General features: G+C 56.9%; 2 protein-coding genes and 1 non-coding gene across 4 annotated transcripts in view; 1 reads left to right on the top strand and 2 right to left on the bottom strand.

The window, feature by feature from the left end:
• The window catches only part of LOC142074149 (uncharacterized), a 158,577-nt gene extending 155,332 nt beyond the window's left edge, over positions 1–3,245 (top strand). Inside the window, exon 8 of one of the 2 annotated variants that reach the window (XM_075134623.1) lies at positions 370–3,245. In XM_075134623.1, coding sequence (XP_074990724.1) covers positions 370–1,761 — 1,392 coding nt within the window. In that variant the 3' untranslated portion in view covers positions 1,762–3,245. Of the gene's footprint in view, positions 1–124 lie in introns of both variants that reach the window. The other variant, XM_075134621.1, reaches the window with a different exon arrangement.
• Positions 3,246–4,987: 1,742 nt separating this feature from the next.
• Positions 4,988–19,113, bottom strand: part of LOC142074202 (uncharacterized) — a 159,063-nt gene continuing 144,937 nt past the window's right edge. Inside the window, 3 exon segments of the mRNA XM_075134733.1 lie at positions 4,988–6,616; positions 7,789–7,798; positions 11,966–12,996. Of these exon segments, the coding sequence (XP_074990834.1) occupies positions 5,576–6,616; positions 7,789–7,798; positions 11,966–12,996 (2,082 nt within the window). The 3' untranslated portion in view covers positions 4,988–5,575.
• Positions 9,609–9,690, bottom strand: TRNAL-AAG (transfer RNA leucine (anticodon AAG)). Its single transcript has one exon. It is a non-coding gene; the product is annotated as a tRNA-Leu (tRNA).

Genomic DNA, 19,113 nt, shown 5'->3' with positions numbered 1-19,113 from the left:
ATGGGGGTCGAGGGCGAAGAGGTGGGCCCCGCTCTACTCTTGCCTCTGCTTTTGTTCACCATCCCCCACCGTGACGTGGTTTCCCTTCGAGAAATAAGACGTTGCTCTCGTTTGCGACCCGCAGCAGGACGTGCCGCCAGAAGAACGAAGGAAGAGCCAAACCTGAAGCGCGAAAGCGCCGAGCGAGGGGGAGGGCACGGAGCCGCGGCGGCGAAACGGGAAGGAGACGTTTTGGAGAGCCCTCGGCGGGCGGCAGCTCCCGAAAGCGAGACGGGGCCAGAAGGGGATAAACTCATCCCTCGTGGAGAAAACCAAAAGGTCCTCAAAGAATCCAAAGCCCAGTACGGACCCGCCACCAGGGAGAAGAAGTACACGTGCAACGAGTGTGGAAGAAGCTTCGGGCAGAGCTCCAACCTTATCGTGCACCAGCGGATCCACACCGGCGAGAAACCTTATAAATGCCACGACTGCGGGAAGTGCTTCAGGCAGAGCTCCAACCTCATCGTCCACCAGAAGAGTCACACGGGAGAAAAGCTCCACGCGTGTCCCAAGTGCCAGAAGCGTTTCCCAGACAGGTCGCTGCTCATCTGGCACAAGAGGCTCCACGTAGGAGAAAAACCTTTTAAATGCCAGCAGTGTGGGAAAAGCTTCATTCACCAATCGAGACTTCTTGTCCATGAGAAGGTGCACGTAGGAGAACAACTCTCCCAGTGTCCCGAGTGCGGGAAATGCTTCAGGGATAAATCCAAGTTCCTCCAGCATCAGCGGCGGCACGTGGGAGAACGTCGCTACAAGTGCTACGAGTGCGGGGAGGAATTTGGGCAGAGCTCGGACCTCAACCTTCACCAGAGGATCCACGTGGAGGAGAAGCTCTACCAGTGCTCCACCTGCGAGAAGTGCTTCAAGGACAGGTCCACCCTCATCAGGCACGAGACGGTGCACACGGGAGAGAAGCCCTATAAGTGCCACGAGTGCGGGAAGAGGTTCACCCGCAGCTCGGACATCATCGTCCACCAGCGGACGCACACGGGGGAGAAACCCTTCCAGTGTCCCGAGTGCGGGAAGAGCTTCAGCCACCGGTCCAATCTTTTCCGACATCAGCGGATGCACACGGGGGAGAAGCCGTATAAGTGCGAAGAGTGCGGGAAGCGATTCGGGCAAAGCTCGGAGCTTATCGTCCACCAGCGGACCCACACCGGGGAGAAACCCTACCACTGCTCCGAGTGCGAGAAGTTCTTCAGGGGGAGGTCAACCCTCTTCAGGCACGAGAGGCTGCACACGGGGATCAAGCCGTACGCGTGCAGCGAGTGCGGAAAAAGCTTCGGCCAGAGCGGGGACCTCATCGCCCATCAGCGTTTCCATACGGGCGAGAAGCCCTACCAGTGCTCCCAGTGCAGAAAGTTCTTCAGCAACAGGTCCAGCCTCGTGCGGCATCAGCGGCTGCACGCGGGGGAGAAGCCCTACAAGTGCCACGAGTGCGAGAAGAGCTTCGGGCAGAGCTCGGACCTCATCGCCCACCAGCGGACCCACACCGGGGAGAAGCCCTACCCCTGCCCGGTCTGCGGGAAGAGCTTCAGCAGGAGGTCCAACCTCATCGTCCATCAGAGGGTGCACAAAGGGCTTTGCAAGTGCCAGACGTGCGGGAGGAGCTTCCAACCCGACTCACGTTTTGGCGTGACGGTGGAGAAGGACTCTCTCCAGTGCCCCCAGTGTGCAGAGGGTTTCAAGGAGGGGTCAAACCCCGTCGAACACCAGAGATAACCCGGGGGAGAAACGGCTTTGTAAGTGCTCGGAGCAGGGAGGGAGTTGTGGGAAGAGTTGAGACGTCGTAGGTGAAAGAGAAAAAAAAAATCAGCGCTTCTCCTAGGTAAAATTCTTCGGTTTTAAAGACTGCAAAAGTGGGGGGGGAAAAAACCCCGCCCCATGCAAATGATCTAAAGTAGGCTGATCAGTAAATAATATACTTTTTTTTTTTTTTTTTTTTGCTAATGATTTCCTCTTATTATTGAGTTTACTCAAAGGGCTTGATGCGTTGGTCCACGATCCCCTCACTCTGCTGTCCGTCATCCCGTCGTCTCTCTTTAAAGCCCTTCCTTAAATCCTTTAACGTTTCCCGGGCTGGGTGCCCATCAGCACCCCAGCGATGCTGTAGAAACCTCTCTTCCCCTGCGCATCCCTCCCTCCCCCTTCTATGTATGCAACCTCAATAAAAAAAGGCCCCTCCGCTCCTAAGCAGTATCCCGTTTTCCTTGGTTTTTTCTGCTGGCTGGCTAACCAGAACCGCAGAATCGCTAAGGTCGGAAAAGACCATTGAGTCCAACCGCCAACCCAACCCCCCCACGCCCACTACACCATGTCCCCAAGCACCACGTCTACACGTCTTTTAGATACCTCCAGGGATGGGGACTCCACCACGTCCCTGGGCAGCCTGTTCCAAGGCTTGACAACCCTTTTGGTGAAGAAATTTCTCCTCATGTCCAATCTAAACCTCCCCTGGCACAACTTGAGGCCATTTCCTCTCGTCCTATTGCTGTTACTTGGGAGAAGAGACCAACCCCCACCTCGCTACAACCTCCTTTCAGGTAGTTGTAGAGCGCGATGAGGTCTCCCCTCAGCCTCCTCTTCTCCAGGCTGAACACCCCCAGTTCCCTCAGCCGCTCCCCATCAGACTTGTGCTCCAGGCCCTTCACCAGCTTCGTTGCCCTCCTCTGGACACGCTCCAGCACCTCCATGTCCTTCTTGTCGTGAGGGGCCCAGAACTGAACACAGGATTCGAGGTGCGGCCTCACCAGTGCCCAGTGCAGGGGCACGACCACCTCCCTACTTCTGTTGGCCAGGATGCCGTTGGCCTTCTTGGCCACCTGGGCACACGGCCGGCTCATGTCCAGCTGTCGACCAGCACCCCCAGGTCCTTCTCCTCTGGTCCTTTCCAGCCGCTCTTCCCCAAGCCTGCAGCGTTGCCTGGGGTTGTTGTGACCCAGGTGCAGGACCCGGCACTTGGCCTTGGTGAACCTCATACATTGGCCTCAGCCCATGGCCCCAGCCTGTCCAGGTCCCTCTGTGGACCCTTCCCACCCCCAGCAGATCAACACCCCCACCCAACTTGGTGTCATCTCCAAACCGAGGGAGCACCCCATCCCCTCGTCCAGATCCTTGATAAAGAGATGGAACAGGACCCCAAACCCGAGCCCTGGGGCGCACCGCTCCTGACCGGCCGCCAGCTGGAGTTAACGCCGTCCACCACAACTCCCCGGGCTCGGCCCTCCGGCCAGTTTTTCACCCGACGAAGAGTGTGGTAAAAACCCAGGTGGCGAAGGACAGCCAGCTCTTACGTTTTTATCTCCCCCTGGGTGCAGGGAGACGTTGCCGCTGTTAAAAAGCGAAGACGGGAAAATTGCAAAAAGAGCTTCGTAAAGGTGTTGGTGACGAGGGGACGGGAGCTGGCTCTTTACAACCGAAGAGAAAACAGGGAGATCTTGGTGAAACCGTGATTGCGGGGTCCGGGAACTATATACAGGTACCCCCCCCCATCCCTGCTGGCTCCAACGATGAACACAAAGCTCCTCCACTTTCCAGACGCCAGCGGCCGTTTCTTCTGTGCTTTTCTTGCTAGGTCGAGGAAGGTCTTCAGCTTTTTCTCCATGAAAAAGAAGCGTGGGGGGCTCCAACCCCCCCCAGAACCCCTGCAGTGGTTGCAAACAGTGATGTCCTCCCCTTTCGCCTTCTCTCCAGGTCCCCCCCCCAGATGCCTGGATCCCCCCCAGGCACCTGGGTCCCCATCCCAGCTCATTGCAACCCCCACTGCTCCCAGTGTGGACCCCCCAGGGTCGTGGGGGGTGGTTTTTGGAGGGGTTGGCGACCCCCCACACCTGAGACCGTGTGTGGCCTTAGCGGGACCCCAGCATCGCTCCTTGGTGACCCTCCTGCCATCACGGAGCATCTACGGGGGGGGGAGGTCCACCCCATCCTCTTGCTGTGACTTGTGGGGACGTCACTAGGACATCAGACCCCCCCACATCCCAAATCGCTTGAACCCCCCCACCCCAAATCCTCCAAGCCCACTGTGGGGCCACCAGCCTGGTTCTTGCTGGAGGAACACTGGGCTCCTTCTCAACCCCAGATGTTCTCTCACCCCATTGGCTGCCCTCACGGCTTGTTCTCCACCACATGGTCCTTCAACACCAGCAGGATTGGTGGTGCTGGAGATGCTGGATGTCCACTGAGGTCCAGGGGAACCATCCTCCACCGTGGGTATGGAGATGTAGGTGAGGGTCCCCTAATTTTGGGCACAGGCATGAAAGTTTTGGACCACCACCATCACCGTGGCCTCTGGGCTACGCCGCAGAGCAGCTTCACGCCGCCAGAAGTTGAAGCTGGTTGCCCACTCCAGCCATAGCACCAGTACTGAGGAAGTACTGGGACCAGTTTGGCCCCAGTGCAATGAGAAGAGAGGCAGGCACGTGGGCATGGAGGCTGCCCGAGGTGGGGACGGTGGAGACCCGCGTCCCCAGACTGCCCTGTCCTCCCAGTAAAACCCAACAGCCCCAGCACGGAGCTCCCACTGGTGTTCCTCGTGGCGGCACGGTTATCCCACCCACGGCACGAGCACAGACGTCCCCCCACAAGCAGCAATGACGCCCCAGAACTCTCCAGCAAAGGAAAGAAACGGGTTATTTATTGAGCGTTTGATATAAATTGCCTCCGAGGGTTCCCTTTTGGGACGCCGACCCCTTCACGTCCTGCTCCTTTCACTGAAATCCCACGGTTTTCCCTTGGATGGGGTGGAGCGGACGCTCTCTCCACTCCCCAACCTTTTGATTTTCTCCACCATTAAAAACATCTACACCTTCCGGAAGGAAAATGCTCGTTCCTCTAATGTTCCTCTAGCAATATAAAATTTCCTTAGATTTTTTATCACATCAGCAAATATGAAAATAAAAATCTCCTTAGGAACAAGCAACGGGTTGTTGTTTTTTTTTTAAGTCAAGGTTTAACGCATCGAGGCTGGACGTGCGACGGACACTTGGACAGGAGCAGGCACCGTGTCTCAGCTAACCTTAAAAAAATATAACAGCAAGGTGTTGAAAAAAAAAAGAGGGGCTCGGACGATAGGAGGGCTCTGACCCGGGAGCGAAGAGTTTGGGTGAAGCTGTGGGAGGAGCAAGGTGAAGACAATCAAACGATCTACGCCATCACGTGAGGAATTAGGAGGAATTAGCCTTTCTCCGTCACTGATGGGCCCACGCTGCAGCGTTTCACTCTTTTCTTCCCCTGAGCAGTCTCCGATGGACCAAAAAGGTTAAATCTCACACGGGGGGATGTCCCACGCTGCTCTCGCTTCTTCTCGTCTTGCTTCATCGTGGTGCCAAGCCAAGCCCAACCAAGCCCAGCCAAGCCAAGCCCAGCCAAGCCAGGGCAAGCCAAGCCAAGTCCAACCAAGCCCAACCAAGCCAAGTCCAACCAAGCCCAACCAAGCCAAGTCCAACCAAGCCAAGCCAAGCCAAGCCCAACCAAGCCAAGCCCAACCAAGCCGTTTCTCCTCTTCAGGCACTTGGGAGGTTTCTTCTCCTCTGCGTCACCTCTGCCGGTCAAGGAGGCTTGATGCCTCCTCGAGGGGCTTTGCACACTCAGAGCAGGGGGACGAGCCGTCTCCCAGGCCCACGCTCCCGGGAGCATCGGTGCTGGAGTCTTCCTCTGAGCTCTTCCCACATTTTGAGCGTTCTCCAGCTCTCCATCCTCTGTGTCCCCGCTGATGGACGATGAGGCTGGATTTCCTGGTGAACCTCTTCCCGCACTCGGCGCAGGGGTAGGGCTTCTCGCCCGTGTGGGTCCGCTGGTGGGCGATGAGGTCCGAGCTCTGCCCGAAGCTCTTCCCGCACTCGTGGCACTTGTAGGGCTTCTCCCCCGAATGCCATTTCTGGTGCTTAACGAGGCTGGATTTATTGCAGAAGAACTTCCCGCACTCGGAGCAGTGGTAGGGCTTCTCCCCCGTGTGGAAGCGTTGGTGGGTGATAAGGTCCCCGCTCTGCCCGAAGCTCTTCCCGCACTCAGAGCACTCGTAGGGTTTCTCCCCCGTGTGCAACCGCTCGTGCCTGAAGAGTCCGTACCTCCCTCGGAAGGACTTTTCACACTGGGAACACTGGTAGGGCTTCTCCTCGGTGTGCGTTCGCTGATGGATGGTGAGCTCCGATCTCCGGGCGAAGGTTTTCCCGCACTCGTGGCAGGTGAAGGGTTTCTCCCCCGTGTGGACGATCTGATGGGTGAAGAGGTTGGACCGTTGGCTGAACTTCTTCCCGCACTCGGAGCACTCGAAGGGTTTTTCCCCCGTGTGAATCCGCTGGTGGACGATGATGTCCGAGCTGCGGGTGAACCTCTTCCCGCACTCCAGACACTTGTAGGGCTTCTCTCCCGTGTGCACCCTCTCGTGCCTGATGAGGGTGGACCTGTCCTTGAAGAACTTCTCGCACGTCGAGCACTGGTAGGGCTTTTCCGCAATGTGGCTTTGCTGGTGGGAACTGAGGTCCGAGCTCCGTCCGAACTCTTCTCCGCACTCTCGGCATTTAAAAGTCTTTCCTCCTCGGTGCAACCTCTGATGGCAAATGAGCTCTGACCTGTCCTGGAAGCATTTCTTGCAGTGGGAACATTCGTAGAGACTTTCTTCTCCAAAGAACTGCCGGTCCCCCTCGCCAGGGGTGAATTCGTCCTTCTGCTCCATCCCCGGGCATCCCTCCATCCCCCGGTCGCTCTCCCAAGCTCTCCCGTGGTTATTCTCTGCGGATTTTACCACCGTTTCATCCACTTTGGCTCCGTCAGGACATCCCTGCTCCACGCAGCATCCGTCATCCACGCAGGATCCTTCATCCACGCAGAATCCTTCATCCTCGCAGCCTCCGTCATCCTCCCTCCGCATCCCGTCTCCTGCAGGGATAGATGGAGATCATGTTTTATCCTGGGATGAAACGGTCCCCGGTACATCCCCGGCTCTTTCCAGGGACCGGCGAGGAGCCGTGGGAGGGAGGACGACCCCGGAGGGATGATTTCCAACGGATCATCCCACCGGTCCGATCCTCGCCCCTCACAACGAAGGCAACGCCCGCTGGCTCCCCTCCCGCACCCCGATTTCTCACCTCTCCGGGTGCTCCCGGGGCCGCCCATCTCCTCTCTCCCCGTGGGACCAGGAGTCACCGTCTCTCCCCCTTCTTCCATCCGGAGGTTGGTTTGGGGCTGGAAAGCCCTGTTTTGGGGGAGGGGGGGGATAGAGACGCCGCTGTCCGCGCTCCCTGCCCTCCGGCCAGGTCGCAGGTGGGACCCCCGCTCTCCCCCAGGATTGGGGGATTCTTTCCCACCGCCCTTTCGCTTTCTCACCTCCCCCCCCAAATAAACCCCCAGCCTGAGCCGCTCTTTATCGCGGGGCGAGCGATGCTGCGGGTATCCGGACCCCGGGGGGATGCGGTTCGCTGTGTCCCCCCCCACCTCCAGCTCTACCTGCGGTCCCCGGGATGCTCAGCCCGGCTCTGCCCGCGGCAGACGCGGCCGCTCGGCGTTGCCGGCCGGTTTGCTGTGCAGAAGCACAGGAAAAAGCCATGGGGGAGGCGGGAGGGGGCGGGGGGGAACAGTTCCGGCTGGTGCCGAGGCTGTTTTGGGAGATGCCTGGGTTTATTTATCAGCTCCCTTCATCCCCGGCTGCTCTCGGGGGATGCAAACGGGAGAGGAGATGAGGAGCAGCGAGATGCACCCCTGCGAAAATAAAATATATTTTGGGGGGAAAGGTGGTGGGGGGGGAAACACGGGAAAAGCTCTTCCGCTGCGGCGTGGGTGCGCGCGCCGTGGGGCGAAGAGAGAGGCCCCCAGCGGGGCTTTGGGGTTTTGTTCACGAATGGTTTTTGCCGTAACCTTCCGTTTTTCTGGAAGGGGATCCCAAACGTCTTGAGGCTCGGAGCGAGGCGCGGCGGCCGCTGGCTCGATCCCCAGCCTGCAGGATGGTCTCGCCTGCACCCGTCGGGCTGGAAACGAGCCGATTTCTTTAACTCTTCTCCCAAAAACATCGCTGAGCCCCTTTCGCTCGGGCTCCACCAACCCAGCGCTGCTCCGAGGGGGTGGGACGCCGGCCCCTTCCCTCGCGGCGCTGCCCCGTGGTACCCGTGGCTGCTGGGGCACAGGGTTAATAACCGGCTCGTTTCCCACCCCACGACCTTGGCGGTGCCCGTCCCACCCAGCACCTCGCACCCTCTCCCCGGCCCCAGGGGCTCCCCATGGGTAGCCCTAACACCCGGTCCCCGGTCCCAGCAGCATCCCACCCCACAGCCCCCGGCTCCGGTTCAAAACCAAACCCCGGAGCAGCAGCAGAAGAGCTCGGGTAGACCCCAAACTCCTTCTGTTGGAGGGGTGGTGGGAAAAGACCCCCTTGCTCCCGGCGAGGGCTCCCCGCCAGCCGATCCCCCCCATCAGCCCACCCAGGAGTTAAGCCTGAACTTCAGGAGCCGTCCAAACCCAAGTCCCTCCAGGAGACCTCCTTTGCCAGGAGGTTTTGCTGGTGGAAGGAACCAGAAGGACTCACCCCGCTCTCCGGACTCCATCACTGAAAAGCAAAGGCAGAAGAAGAGGTGGTCAGTCGAGCAGCTTGGTTCATCAGTGGTAACATCTCAAGAAGGTCTCTTGGACCTTCCCACCAGCCAAACGGTCTGGCCATGCTCCCTGTCCTCCCACCCGCACCCCGTGTCTCCTGGTCGCCTTCCTTCCTTTGCCCCAAGAGCTTTTTCAATGAAGGCAAAACCATTGTTCTGACAAAACTCTGATTCCCAGGAAAAAAAATACCCTTCTTCCTTCTGCGTACGTCCGTGGGCCAGGGCCCAGCCCCACCCCACACCGATCCCTTCCACGCCAAACTTACCTTTCCTTCCAAACAAATAAGCACTGAGGCCAAATAACACAACCCAAAGCACCAGGAAGGCACCCAGAGCCACCATCCCGGGACGGGCATTGCGGAAAAAGGGAGCTGAGAAACAAAAAACCATCAGGAAAACGGCTCATTTTGTGCTCCTGTGTAAAAAAAGAAAAAAAAAACAAACTTCTGGCTGATAAAAACCTTGTCTGGGGAGCCCTGGGTTCGGGGGGACACGTGCATGGGGAAAGGGTCCTGGGGAGCACCTGCACCCCAAACAGAAGCTGGGGAACCTGGTGGAGCTGGGGATGGGGCTGGAGAACCTGGTGGAGCTGGGGACGGGGCTGGAGAACCTGGTGGAGCTGGGGACGGGGCTGGAGAACCTGGTGGTGGAACTGGAGGGGATGTGCCAGCAGCTGGCACCCAAACTTCTGCAGGTGGGGTGGCCTGGGTGGGCTCCCAGAGAGGTCTGAAAGGGACCCCAAGGGTGGGGAGACGCAGGGCGGTGGGCACCACGGTTTGGGGAGGCAGGAGCTGCAGCATGGGGTGAAAATCACCCATCGCGGTGCAAAGAGTCTTGCTGAGTCCAACACGCCCACGCTCGTCTGGTACTGGGGAAGCCCAAAAAGCGGGCGGAGCCCTCCTCCAGATGTGGTCTCCCGCCTCCCCGCAGGCTCCAGATGTGGTACCACGCCACGCTCCAGCTGTGCAGAGCCCAAAAGGGACCTGGCAGCGGTGGGATTCGAACCCACGCCCCCGAAGAGACTGGAGCCTTAATCCAGCGCCTTAGACCGCTCGGCCACGCTACCCTGGTGGAGAAGTGGGGACTCCTTAGGTGGGACAATAAGAAAAAAATGGGGGAATTCTGCAAAATTCCTACTGGGGAGTTTTAAAGGGGGTTGGGGGAGGGGAAGGGGGGTCTCAGCCCTGTCCTGCCACCCCGGGGGTCGCGCGCGGCTCCTTTGGGAGCCAAAGGAGAGAGCTCTGGGTAGGAGACACGAACGAGGGAGCTCGGGAACAGGTCCCAGCTGCCCAGAACCTCCTGGTTTTGATCTTTTCCCTCAATTTTCTGCTCAGCTCCTAAGCAGTATCCCGTTTTCCTTGGTTTTTTTCTGCTGGCTAACCAGAACCACAGGATCGCTAAGGTTGGAAAAGACCTCTGAGATCATCGAGTCCAACCATCAACCCAACACCCCCATGCCCACTACACCATGTCCCTAAGCGCCTCATCTACACGTCTTTTAGATACCTCCAGGGATGGGGACTCCACCACATCCCTGGGCAGCCTCTTCCAAGGCCTGACCACTCTTTTGGTGAAGAAATTTCTCCTCATGTCCAATCTAAACCTCCCCTGGCACAACTTGAGGCCATTTCCTCTCGTCCTATTGCTGTTAGTTGGGAGAAGGGACCAACCCCCACCTTTCAGGGAGTTGTAGAGCGATGAGGTCTCCCCTCAGCCTCCTCTTCTCCAGGATTCACCAAGGCCAAGTGCCGGGTCCTGCACTTTGGCCACAACAACCCCAGGCAACGCTGCAGGCTTGGGGAAGAGCGGCTGGAAAGGACCAGAGGAGAAGGACCTGGGGGTGCTGGTTGACAGCCGAACATGAGCCGGCCGTGTGCCCAGGTGGCCAAGAAGGCCAACAGCATCCTGGCCTGTATCAGAAGTCGTGTGGCCAGCAGAGCAGGGAGGTGACCGTGCCCTTGTACGGGGCACTGGTTCAGTTTTGGGCCCCTCACGACAAGGAGGACATTGAGGGCCCTGCCTCTGCCCTCCCTTTCGAACCTCTCCAGGAGATACCCGTGCCACCGGAGCTGGGGGATGCTCAGGATGGGACGTACCTGCTCGTGGTACTCCTGACGTCCTGGAGAAGGGAACGGCAGCAGACCCAGTGCCTGGTCCCACCTGGGGGTTGCTGTGGGGCAGAGCCACCCCACAGCGGTGCAGGAACCACCGGGGCTGGGACGCATCCCAGAGCCTGTCCCCCACCATCCCAACATGCCCTTGATGCTGGGATCCACAGGAATTCAGACTCATCACAACCCTCCCCGGGTGCAGGAGCACCCCAAGGCCACCCCACCCGCCAGCACGTCCCCTCCAGCTCCACAACTGGGGGGCTCCAGCTCTCCAGCCCCAGCTCCACCAGGTTCTCCAGCTTCTGGCTGGGGTGCAGGTGGCTCCCCAGGACCACGTCCCCTGTGGACACGCTCAACCTTGGATGCAGCTCGGCTTTCTGCCAGCTGAGACCATCGTACCTGCTCAGGACAACGCCGGGACCGGCCGGAGGTGTGGGGCAGAGGAGCCATGGGGGTCCCCCCCGTTTCTCCCCCAGCTTTCCCAACCGTGAGCAATCAAATCACGATCCTCCAACTCCCGGAAACCCAGTTCCACTTTATTGCACCTCATTTTAAGGCGGGTACCCCAAAGAAGGTGTCACAGGCCCAGCCAAACTCATCGTGGTGTATTTTGAAGGCGGCAGCGTAAAAAAAATCAGACGAGAGACAGCGAGCACGGGGGGGAAATTGGGGAAGGAAATGTGTGTTTGGAAAACGCGGCATCCGGTAAAAGCAGGTGATCCGAAGGGACCGAACCTTGGGGGGATGGAGGCCCCTTGGTTGGCGGATGGGCCTTCTCTTAAAATATATAAACGTTTTGAAGGTGGGAAGCTAAAAAGAGGCTTTTTAGCCTCTAAAGGAGGACCTAGATGTTCTCCTCCAGCGCGTTCCCAACACACGAGCCAAGCTGGGCGGTCCCCAAACCCCACAGTCCTCCATCCCATGGGGGCATCTCCATCCCTGCAGCCACCGCCATCCCCCGGCGCCGTGCCGCGACCCACCGCTGGTCCCGGGAACATCTTCTGCCGTGAAGCGTGTTTGGAGGAAGGGTGAAAATCAGGCTGAAATGCATTTCTGGGGTGGATGGGGCGTGGAAGGGGGGATCCATCCATCCATCATCACTGAGGTGGGCACCCAAAGGCACCTTGAAGGGGTTGCGTAAAACAAAGTCACTGACTGGGCCCCACCAGCAGCTCCTTGCGGAGATGCGTCCGCAGATGCTTCATGAGGGAAGAGCTGGACATGAAGCACTTGGTGCATTTGGTGCATTTGTAAGGTTTCTCCCCGGTGTGGATCCTTCGGTGGATGATGAGGGTGGAGCTGGCCCGAAAGCTCTTCTCGCAGTAAGAGCACCGGTAGGGTTTCTCACCCGTATGGATACGCTGGTGCCGACGGAGAGTGGTGCTCTCCCGAAAAGCTTTCCCGCAGTCGGAGCAGACGTAGGGCCTGGGACCTACGTGGCTCTTCTGGTGGAGGAGGAGGCCTGAGTGGAGGGTGAAGCCGACCCCGCAGTCGGAACACTGGTGGGGTTTCTCTACCAAGTGTTTTTTCCGGTGACGCTTAAAAGACGAGCTTTCAAAGAAGGCTTCCCCGCAGTCGGAGCAGGGGTACGGGGGCTGGCCCCTGTGGGTCCTGAGGTGGGCTACGAAGGCCGAGTTTTTTGGGAAGGTTTCCCCGCACTCGGGGCACTGGTAGGTCCCCTCCTCCATATGAGTCTTGCGATGCTTGCTGAGCGATTTGTTGGCCATGAAGCTCTTCCCGCAGTCGGGGCACTCGTAGGGTCTCTCCCCCGTGTGTATCCGACGGTGGATGATGAGGGTGGACTTGGAAGTGAGTTTTTTCCCGCAGTCGGGACAAACGAAGATCGCGTCTTCCGTGTGGCTCTTGCGATGCTTGTTGAGGGACTTGTTGGCCATGAACCTTTTCCCGCAGTCGGGGCACTCGTAGGGTCTCTCCCCCGTGTGTATCCGACGGTGGATGATAAGAGCTGAGTTGGAAGTGAGGTTTTTCCCGCAGTCGGAGCAGCGGTACGCCCCGTTCTCCAGGTGGAGCTTGCGATGTTTTTTGAGAGATTTGGTGGAAGCGAAGCGTTTCTCGCAGCTGGGGCATTTGTAGGGTTTCTCCTGGCAGTGGGTCTTCTGATGGTCCTTCAGGGTGGAGCTGCACGTGAAGCTCCTCCTGCAGTTGGAGCAGGTGAAGGGTTTCTCCCCCACGTGGACCCTCTGATGCCGGTTGAGGGACGAACCGCGGCTGAAGCTCTTCCCACACTGGCTGCAGGCGTGCTTGTGCTGCCCCAGCCGGATTCCCGAGGGGCTCTTGGCATGGGGTTTCCTCCCGTTGTGGCTGGAAGAAGCCGATCTCCTTCCCGAGTGGTTCTTGTGGTGATCATAACCCAGGGAGATGCCACCTTTGGGTTTCCTCGCCGACCCACCGCGCAGCTCTCCGTCTTCCTCCTGGGAACTGTCCTCCTCCGTCTCGCTGGTCCACCCATCGTCTGCCGGGAAAAGGAAATAAAATTAAAAAAAGAAGGGGAATCCACCTCTACCTCCATCCTGAACGTGCGGGGAAGGAGCTTGAGGAGGGGTGGAGAGAAGCCCCACAAAAGAAGCGGCAGCATCCTTCTGCCAGGAGAAGTCTTTGGTATCTCTGGCTGCCCATGCCCAAATGGGTCCTTGCACCCCTCTAACCCCCTCCTCCCAGTTACACCAGTTTCCAGTAGGATCTTGCTTGCTGGAGGCAAGGAGCGATGCCTGGCATCTCCGTTTCGGGGTGAAAAACAAGTCTTTTACCTGAGTGAGAGGAGTTGGAGCCGGAGGAGCTCCCGGCATCTCGGCAGCTTCTCCACCGTTTCCTTTTCCTCGTCCACAACCTCAAGAGGGGTCTGGCCAGTTCCTCCTCCTCCTCCTCCTCCGAGCTCTGGATGTCGGGGATCCAAACCTCCTCCCCTTGCTCCAGCCGAGCGAGCAGGTCGGGGTTATACACGGGGAAGCCTGCTCAGGTAGACAGCGGTGGATTACTGGGTAGATAACAACCCTCTGTGATGCCTCGTTACAGGAGACAGAGACCTTAAAACTCTTCGAAAAGAGAAGGAAAATCCCGGTGCTCAGGTCTCCCAGGGGATGTCCCAGCAGGGTTGGCTGAGGGTATCTACAAGAGCTTTCCAGGTGATGCAGAAGGCATCCCGGGGAATAAGAGGCTTGAACCAGAGAGGAATCAGCCCTGAGGCCGCTTTTCAGGAAGACAGAAAAGCCCAGTGAGATCAAGAGCAGCTGAGCAAGGCAGAGGTTGTCCATCTGGAAAGACTCAGGGAATATCGAGCAGGAGGTAAAGGAAGGTTGGAAAAACCCGGGAGTAAAACCAGGCGTGCCAGCGGCCTCGGGTGCACCTCACCCAAGCGACCTGCTCCCTGGCTCTGCTTTGAGAAATAGCTTCGTTAGGGGGACGGTGGACAAGCCACGCTCCCAAATTAAGGAGTTGCGTCCTGGTAAATCAGACACTTGGGTCCGCTGAACGTCTGCTCCAAGAGCAGGACGAAGCAGCACGTGAAGGAAGAGACGACGCTCGAGGACCGAGCTGCCCGTGAAAGCGAGACTTTTAGCCGCTATTTTAGTGCCCTTCAAGGTTGAATCGTTGCCATTAATTATTTCTTAGCTGGAGCAGCTCAACGTGCCCAAGGACGGGACGGTCTTCTCATGGGCATCGTCTAGAAAACCAGCAGTAACCTGAAAGGTTAAGCTGAAAAAAGGGTAAGGGCTGATGCTACCCAGTCCCAAAATTAAATCAAATTAGAAAAGAGCAAGAAGGACCATAAAAAAAAAAACCGGGAGACCCGTGGTACGGGGAGATTGAGTTCATCTTGACTCATCTTACGATCAAGCAACTCTAAAAGCCGCCTGAACCAGCCCCAACGCCTTCCTCACCCACCCAGGTGCCCTAAAAATTCAACGCCAGTCAACGCTCCGTCTTGCCCGCTCCCCTCCTGGAGCCACAACGCATCTCCCATGGCTGGAGGAGACCTGGGGACTTCTCCATCCCCCGACGTGTCCCTTGTCAGGTGACCAGGAGCTGTCAGGAGAGGGCACTGTGAGCCCGAAGGAGCCCCCGCTCCCAGGCAGGCCACCCCTCCAGCAGATCGCCTCCCGCATTTTAACTCATTTCTGGCAGTTTTAGTCATGGTGTGGGTGGGAGAAGAGCACCCGCCTGCCCGGGCTGGAGGACCTCAACGGGTGTCTGAGGGACTTGGGTGTTGAGGAGAGCACCCAGTGATCCCATCCATCTCCTTTTGAGGATGAAGACAGGGCTTAGGCGTTTAAACCAAGTTCTCAGCTAAGTTTCTTGGACAGTATTAATTAAAAACACCTAATTAAAAAGCACAGGGTAAGGCAAGGAAGCTCCATGAGCTGCCTCCCAGAGCAGAACAAGGGAAACCCAACAAGACTTAGGGTTGGTCCCACCACTCCCATGACCAGAGGCATCACCTTCATCTTTCCCGGTGTCCACATCCTTGGGGGAAATGAGATTTATCCCAGGAATTGCGGTGGGAAGAGCAAACGCAAGCAATTACCTCGGGCGTCCCAAATGGGATGAAACCTGGAAGCCCACCACGGCTCTGCGACACAGACGTCCCACCCACAAAAGAAGAAAAATGAGGAGAAAAAGCAGGATTTCTTTTAAAAGGAGCCTCGTTGGTCAAAACCAGGAGCTCCCGGGGAAGGCACCCAGGGAACGGCGGTGCCGGGAGAGAGGTTGGAGGGGTCCTCCTGCCCCCACGGCCCAGGAAAAGCCGCCGGGGAGACCACCAAGGTGCCCCAAGGACTGGGGGGGGGCGGGGGGGTCCCTACCTGCTGGGAGGGCGGGGGGGTGGTCGGACAGCGGCCACGGCTTCTCGGTGGTGGCGGTGACGGTGACCTCCTGGAGAGCCTCGGGCACCTGGGGGGGGAATTAAACGCATTAAGTGGGCAATCAAGTGGCAACATTTTAAAAATTAAAAAAATAAAAACAAAGGAAGAACCAAAATTTCAAACAAACAAACAAAAAAACAACAACCCAAAGAACAAAAATTTAAAAAGAACCAAAATAAAAAACAAAGAACCAAGATAAAAAGAACGAAAATTAAAAAAAAACAAAGAACCACAATAAAAAAATCACAAAGTAAAAACGAAAACCAAAAAACCAGTAAGAACTAAAATAAAAAAAACCAAGTGAATTTTTTTTCAAATTAAGAACTGAAATTAAAAGAACAAAGTAAGAACCAAAATTAAAAAACAAAGTAAGAACTAAAATTTTAAAGTAAGAACTAAAATTAAAAAAACAAAGAAAGAAATAAAATGAACAAAGTAAGAACTAAAATTTTTAAAAAGTAAGAACTAAAATAAGAAACAAAGTAAGAAATAAGATTTTAAAAAGAAATGAAATTTAAAAAGAAGCTAAGAACCAAAATTAAAAAACAAAGTCAGAAATAAGATTTTAAAAGTAAGAACTAAAATTAAAAACCAAAGTAAGAACTCAAATTTTAAAAAGTAAGAAATAAAACTAAAAACCAAGGTAAGAAATTAAATTTTAAAAGTAAGAAAAATTTTTTTTAAAAAACGCAAAGTAAGAGAGAAAGTGTTTAAAATCGCTTAACAAAGCAGAAATAAATTTTAAAAATTCAAAAACCCCCAAGCTGTGAGCTAGCAGCCCCCCCGGGCCGGCACCCCGAGCCCCGGCCGGGCAGGTCGGGGTCCCCCCGCCCCGCAGTCCCCCCCCAGTCCCCCCAGTGCCCCCAGTGCCCCCAGCCCCACCTGCCCCGGCTCCGGCGCGGCCATGGCCGGGGCTCAGCGCCGCGCAGCCCCCGCGGGGACCCGAGCCCAGCCCCGGCAGCGGGGGGTGGGCGGGGATGGGGCCGGCCCCGCACCCCCGGCACCCCCTTTTGGGGAGGAAAACGCCGTTTCCGCGCTTTGCCTTTTTTTTTTTTTTTTTTAGCTTTTTTCGACGTTTCACCCCCCTTTTCCCCCCTCCCCTCCCCCTTTCCCTCCTTTTTCCCCTCTTTTCCCCCTTCCCCTCCTTTTTCCCCCTCTTTCCCCCCTCTTTCCCCCTTCCCCCCCCCTTTTTCCCCCTTCCCCCCTTTTTTCTCCCCTTCCCCCCTTTTCCTCCTTCTTCCCCCCTTCCCCCCCTCTTTTTTTCCCCCCTTTTCCCTTTCCCCCCCTTTCCTTCCCCTCTTTTCCCCACCTTTTTCCCCCCCTTCCTCCTTCTTTTCTCCCCCTTCTTTCCCCCCCCTTTTTTCTCCCCCTCTTCTTTTCCCCCCCTTCTTCCCCCCCCCCTTTTCCCTGAAAACCAGGAGCGGAGCTGCCCTTCCCCCCCAGCCCCATTTCCTCCCCCACCACCTGGGGAAAAAAAAACCAAACCACCCCCAAACTCCGCACTTTATTCATTAAATAAATGAATTTACCCAAATAAGCTGGTTTGGACGCGGTCCAGACTGGTTGCCCATGGTCCAGACTGGTTTCTCCCCAGCCATTTTCAGTCTCTTCCAGTTGCAACCATTTATGGGACATTTCTCCCTCATCCAGACCTTAGCTCATCATTGCGTCATGACCGTGCTCCTTTTCCGCGAGTCCTGATTCGCTCTCTTTAGCTTGGTCTCCTGGATCAAAAAAAATGAAGAGCCCGTGGAGGACCATCAAACCACCAAGCCATCCCTGGTGGGACGAGAGAAAAGCAACGAGCAGCTCCATGGTCAAGGAGATGGAAGAGGTAAACCTCAAAGAAGAACAAGGCAGAAGAAGACTTCCCAAGCCTGAAGATCAAACCCAACTCCATCCCATCCTTCTCTGGGATGGTTTGAGGCGTCATCCTCTCCGTAACAGGGCTGGAGACCTTCATTCGGTGGAGAGCGTGTCCTGACAGAGACACTTCTCCTTGCTAAAAGCATGGGAGATGGAGTCTACCCATGGGTGGAAAGGACAACCCATGCCACATCGCTCCCCTCGTCATCTCCTCTTCTATCCACGGGTGGAGAGCCGATGGTGCAAGAGTCCATCCTGGAGATGCTCATCCCTGGGGAAACGGGACCGGCCAACACGGGGTTCCCATGGGCATCCCTGAAAATCAAAGCCACCGGGAAGAGGGGAACTGGTTTGGGGGAGCTGGAGAAGGGAGGTGATGAAGCAAGACCCTCCTCACCAGGGTGGATGAGGGGTGTAGGGCATGAGAGGTGACCCAGGATGGGAAAGGGGGAATCACCCACCTGAAGGAAGAAACACCCAGGGAAAATGGGTCAAAAAAAGAGGGAATTTGAGCTCCGCAAGTGCCCGTTTTCCTGCGGATCGCTGGAAAAACCTCCTCCTCTTCCCCGGGGGGGGAATAGAGAAATCCCCCTTATCGCCCCCGCCATCCAGGACCACCCCGCGGGTGCCAACGACCCTTTCTTCCCGAGATCGCCCATCTGATACATCCCTAATTCAGGCATTCAGCTGGAAAAATCTCCTGAGGCCATTCCAGGGCGGAGGGGAAGGGTCTGCGCCTCCCCCCCCCACCTCCAGGTGAGGTAATAAAAGGTCCTCCCGGTTGGATTCTTTTCTTTTTTTCATGGGGATAAATAAATAAATTCACACGAGCCACGGTCTTGGGGTTATTCCCTTTTTTTTTCCCCCTGTTTTCCGTGCTCACGCGGGCAATGAAAATTGGGATTTCCCCCCCCCCCGCCTCCTTTCTGGGGTTATCCCGGTGCTTAATTCCCCTGGGGGTGGGGGGGGTCTTCCCAGCAGCATCAGAAGAAAACGATGGGCTGCATCAAAGACGCCTCCCCCCCCCCCCAAAAAAAAAAATAAGGATCTTCTCCCCCCACCCCAAGAAGATGGTTTGGGGCGGAGGGGGGCTGCAGGCACTGCCTTGCCTTGGACAGCCCTGCCAGGCTCCCTGGTCTCCAAAAATATCTCGGAAAGCATCTCCCGGTGGGGAAAAATCACCTTCCCACCCTCCTCGGACATCTCGGAGACGTCTCGTCTCCCACCCTGCACTGCTTGGCCAAGGGGAGACCATCCCCACGTTGCCCTGACCTTCCCCGCTTTGGGAAGGGAGGGGATTCCCACGGGAACCGGCCCCAACCCTGCCCGTAGCTCTGGTCCGTGCAGCAGGTCACCAACACAAGGTCAGGGTGGCCGCGGTGAACCTCAAACCCCTCCAAGGTTGGTGGTCATGACACCTGGATGGTGACCTCCTCAATGGCTTGCACCCACCTCCTGCCTGCGGCCGGTCTTCTCTTCCCACCTCCACCATTTCTGGTCTCGAGGAATCACTTCTGCGGCCAAAGAGAAGATCTGAGTGGAGGAAAAGCCCTCCAGAAGCTCCTCCTGGAGGAACATCTCATTTCATGGTTGCAGTTGGGGCACTACCAACCCAAACCGTTAGCACGGACC

This window comes from Calonectris borealis, chromosome 33 (genome assembly GCF_964195595.1).
Source record: "Calonectris borealis chromosome 33, bCalBor7.hap1.2, whole genome shotgun sequence".
Lineage (NCBI taxonomy): Eukaryota > Metazoa > Chordata > Aves > Procellariiformes > Procellariidae > Calonectris > Calonectris borealis.
The sequence above is the reverse complement of the archived record's forward strand: the minus strand, read 5'-3'. Positions and strand labels throughout refer to the sequence as shown.